The sequence below is a fragment of the Malus domestica genome, chromosome 03 (genome assembly GCF_042453785.1).
Source record: "Malus domestica chromosome 03, GDT2T_hap1".
In the NCBI taxonomy this organism is placed as follows: domain Eukaryota; kingdom Viridiplantae; phylum Streptophyta; class Magnoliopsida; order Rosales; family Rosaceae; genus Malus; species Malus domestica.
This window is the reverse complement of record NC_091663.1, coordinates 32302467-32306416: the sequence shown is the minus strand read 5'-3', so window position 1 is coordinate 32306416 and position 3950 is coordinate 32302467. Positions and strand designations below refer to the sequence as shown.

The window sequence follows — 3950 nt, the reverse complement described above, 5'->3', positions numbered from 1 at the left end:
AGAGTAGTAGAGAGCATGAAGCACTCTTCACCTATCTGAATCCACCGATCAAAAGGGTACGAGTTAGAAGAGAACTCCGTCTTCCTGATGAGCCTAAGCCTCAATTTTCATTACGTAAGGACGCATGTATCCTTGACATAGAAAACCCTAGATGCCTAGGGAAAACAAAGGACTCTGGGTTAATTGTAAATAAAAGACGAATATATGATTTAGCGACACACAGTCTGATAGAGTCTGAAGAAGAAATCAATCTTTTGAACAAACAAGAAGCTCAATTTTCATTTGATTAGCATTCAAATGTGGATGGTTGATCATACAGTTGTATATATAAAAATTCATAGAAACCACAATAATTCCATATATATGTAAAATTCTCAACCAGCATAATTCAAAATTAGGAACAATATAATACTACTTTTGCAGCAATATAGAGCCCATAGAGAGAACTTACTAATGAACTCAATTCAGCTTCATGCATCACCGCCTTCGTGTTTCAATCCTCATAAAATAACAAGTAAATGCGAAAGAAAATAGTACAAAAGGACTTGATGGCATGGAGTTGAATGTTGCAGTCCAGAGGGGGGCTCCAAAGCTTTCCTGGTGCATTCGGATTGGAAATCTATTTGGCGCCTGAAATTAGTATGAGGATATAGGAGTTCAAAGAATTAATTAATTAGATTAATTAAAACACCTGGCGTAGATTAAATTGTAAATGGTCAAGTTAATGCATTTTAACAAAATATATGTAAGGAGATTATGTGAGGATGTGAAGGTAAAATAGTTCCACATTGGTGAAAGGAGAAACCTTGCAAGGCTTATAAGAGGTTGAGCTACTCCCCATATTGCCAATTGGTTTTATGGTGGAACCTCAACTTTCTTCACGGTATTAGAGCTGGTTGATCACGTGTGAAGCCCAACGGCCACATGTGCTTTACGTCAGCCAAATGTGCTTTACGTTAGCCAATTGACGTTATCCACACCGTGTTTGGCTTGAAAATCCCCACACTTGAGGGGCGTGTGAGGATGTGAAGGTAAAAGAATCTCACATTGGTGAAAGGAGAAACCTTGCAAGGGCTTACAATTAAGAGGTTGGGCTACTTCCTATATTGTCAATTGTTTTTATGGTGGAACCTTAACTTTCTTCAGATTAAACTTGTTTTCTTATTTTGGAACTAAATGTTTTCGTATTAATTAGGACATTATTACAGAAGCAGTTGTGATCAACTATATGGATAATAATAAGGAGACTCTCTCAAAGTGTGACTCTCCATGAACTCCATGTCACCTCACTGTTTAACATCAATTCTCGTGCCAACAAATATTGTGCCAAAAACATGATTTGGCAAAGTCTATGATGAATCCCACTTTTGACAGAATTCCCTTAGTATTCCTCAAACTGTATATACACTCACGTCAATATACTGATCATTGTTTCGATATACATAGTGATCCAATTTTAATTTTGTATTTGGACAAAACGAATATTTTGGATTAGTATGTTTAATCATATGTACGTAGTAATCCAAACAACACACGTAATACGTACAATGTTTTTATTGAAAACTAATCAAGCCATTAAGCAGTTACCGCTAGCATTAATCCCATCCGATTTAGGCAAAAGACAAATTGGTTCAGGTGCAGAGGTCAATTCATTGCATACTGAATAATTAACCAAGACAATGACATTCCATCATAGTGAATATAAAGAAGGGAAGAAAAAGCAATGTAAATTATTTAATGTCAGGTCAAGACAAATCTTGTGCAGCTTGAAAAGATTTAGTGTTAATGGTACATGAGATCTTAGTAATTAATGGCTAATGTGTCATGAACACCCAGGAGATGGATAAGCATTTGGTCTATCCTACGTACGCACTGCCCCCATCGAGATCTCTCATCATAAAATTGCATCAAGATTATGACAAAAACATTATATATATATATATATATATATATATATTATGTATATATATGAGAGTATGAATGTCAACAGTGATACTGTTTGTGTCCATTCATGGCGAGCACAAGATCGTGCAGAATCCCAAAAGGGCCATGAATACAAAAAAGCAAAAACATATTTATGAAAATATTATATATTTTTTCGAAAAACCCACAAAAACCCATAATTTTGCATGAGAGAGAGAGAGAGAGAGAGAGAGAGAGAGTAAGGTTGTTTCAACTTTCAAATGTCTGTCAAAGAAAATAATTAAGTTAAAGTTACTAATTAAGGTACTGTTATTATGTCTTTTCTCTTAACATTAAAGTTAAGCAACCAGCTAGCTGCTCTGCAATTAGGGTTTAAAATATTCATGCCGTAGGGTTTTATAACGAATTACTGAATTGAGATCGCTACGATTTGAAGATACATATATACGTCCTTTAGCCTACTTATTTTCTCTTTACCTATTATACATTGGCTGAAATTTTGTTATCCAAACAATCATGGACTGAAAACTTCATGTAACATAATTGACAAAAACCCAGAATTCAGCTGATTATATATATTATTCATTAAGCTGAATTTCATGCTGTTTATATAGCCAAATCAAAATAAATCCATCTATAGATTCTACTATACTATAAATAGCAACATATGAAATTACCATTTTGTGGAGAAAGACGGGCGATCGGTCGAGATTCAAGACTGCTGCATGGAGATGTTGGGATTATGGTCAAGATTTGCCTTCATTAGATTTCTCTTCTTTTTCTTCTTCTTGTACGGAATTCCCCGAGCCTTGGCTTGAGAGTCCCTCACCTCACGCAGATAGACTCTTATAGCTCCACTTGCAAATGGGTTTGTTTCTGGCAACCCACCATTTTCTTCATAAGCAGCTCTCAGCCGTCCGATCAGTGCATCAAGGCTGCCCCAAGCTTGTCTTAGCGGACAGGTGCAAGGGCCAGGAGGCTCAGGTTGCCCAAAAAATACACATCCTTGAGCGTGCACCTTGGTCTTTCCAAATTGGTCCAGGTACCTTAGGAAATCAAGCACATGGTTGGAGTTACTCTGTGAAAGAGCAACTGGAGGCCTCTGGTTCCTCAAGTACTGCCCAAAAGTGTTCCAATCTCTCCTCTTCTGTGACTCGTACCGGCTCAGCTGAGCTGGCGGCTGCGAAGTCTGCTTCTGTTGCTGATGATCAGTAGTAGTAGCAGAAGCAGACGATGATCCTTCCGCTACATCTTTTCCTTTGTTGGTAGACATCCCGGCGAGTGATAATTTTGTTTTGTTTTTTACTATTTCTTTGAGTATGAGAGAAGGTGGAAAGGAATTTGGCTGGAGAAGAAAACAAATTTGCAGTGGGAGAGAAGAAAAAGGAAATAATAATAATATTGAACAAGAGATCACATCAAGGGCGCTAGATAGTGAGGAGACATGATATGGGACCAATGAAAGTGCTTTAGCTCCTTTTTTTCTTCCCCTCTCACATTATTTTCTTGCTTTAATGGTACTATTAGCTAGTGTTAATATTACTTTATTTTTTTTCTAAATTTTTATTATTGTGCTTCCGTCACCAAAGCAATCATTATCGACTATATTAGCGTAATTTGTACTATGGCTTAAACCCTGGTGATTAAGGAGTAACCCTAGTTAGCTTGGGGTTTAGTTTAATTAGCATGTAGTAACAATTCAGGAAGCCACAAACTGAATTAAAATTTACCATTAATAAAGCATAAAATCCTTGGAAGTTTGCAATAATATTAGCTTAATTTGGTCAAGGTGAGTTCATTTAACATGTGAACAAGTTCTAGAATTTCATGGACTTCATCAGTTCAATTCTTTGCCAATACGTTTTGTGTTTATTTATTTTTGTAAAGACTCCAAATTTAATTATTCAATGCATTGGTAACTGGTAAGTCCTCCAAATGCTACAGAAACAAAAACTCAATGACTGAAATTGAACTCAGTCCTACCTTGGTCTCCTCGTTTGATCAACAGTTCCATTTTTTGACTTTTT

The 3950-nt window shown here is 36.4% G+C and overlaps 1 protein-coding gene across 1 annotated transcript; it reads right to left on the bottom strand.

The window, feature by feature from the left end:
• Positions 1 to 334: 334 nt before the first annotated feature.
• On the bottom strand, positions 335 to 3408 carry LOC103431611 (protein LIGHT-DEPENDENT SHORT HYPOCOTYLS 10). The gene is made up of 2 exons (XM_029100273.2): positions 2601 to 3408; positions 335 to 630 (listed from the first exon to the last, which is right to left on the bottom strand). The coding sequence occupies exon 1, from the start codon at positions 3194 to 3196 to the stop codon at positions 2636 to 2638; it is 561 nt and encodes a 186-aa protein (XP_028956106.1). The 5' UTR covers positions 3197 to 3408; the 3' UTR covers positions 335 to 630; positions 2601 to 2635.
• Positions 3409 to 3950: the final 542 nt, after the last annotated feature.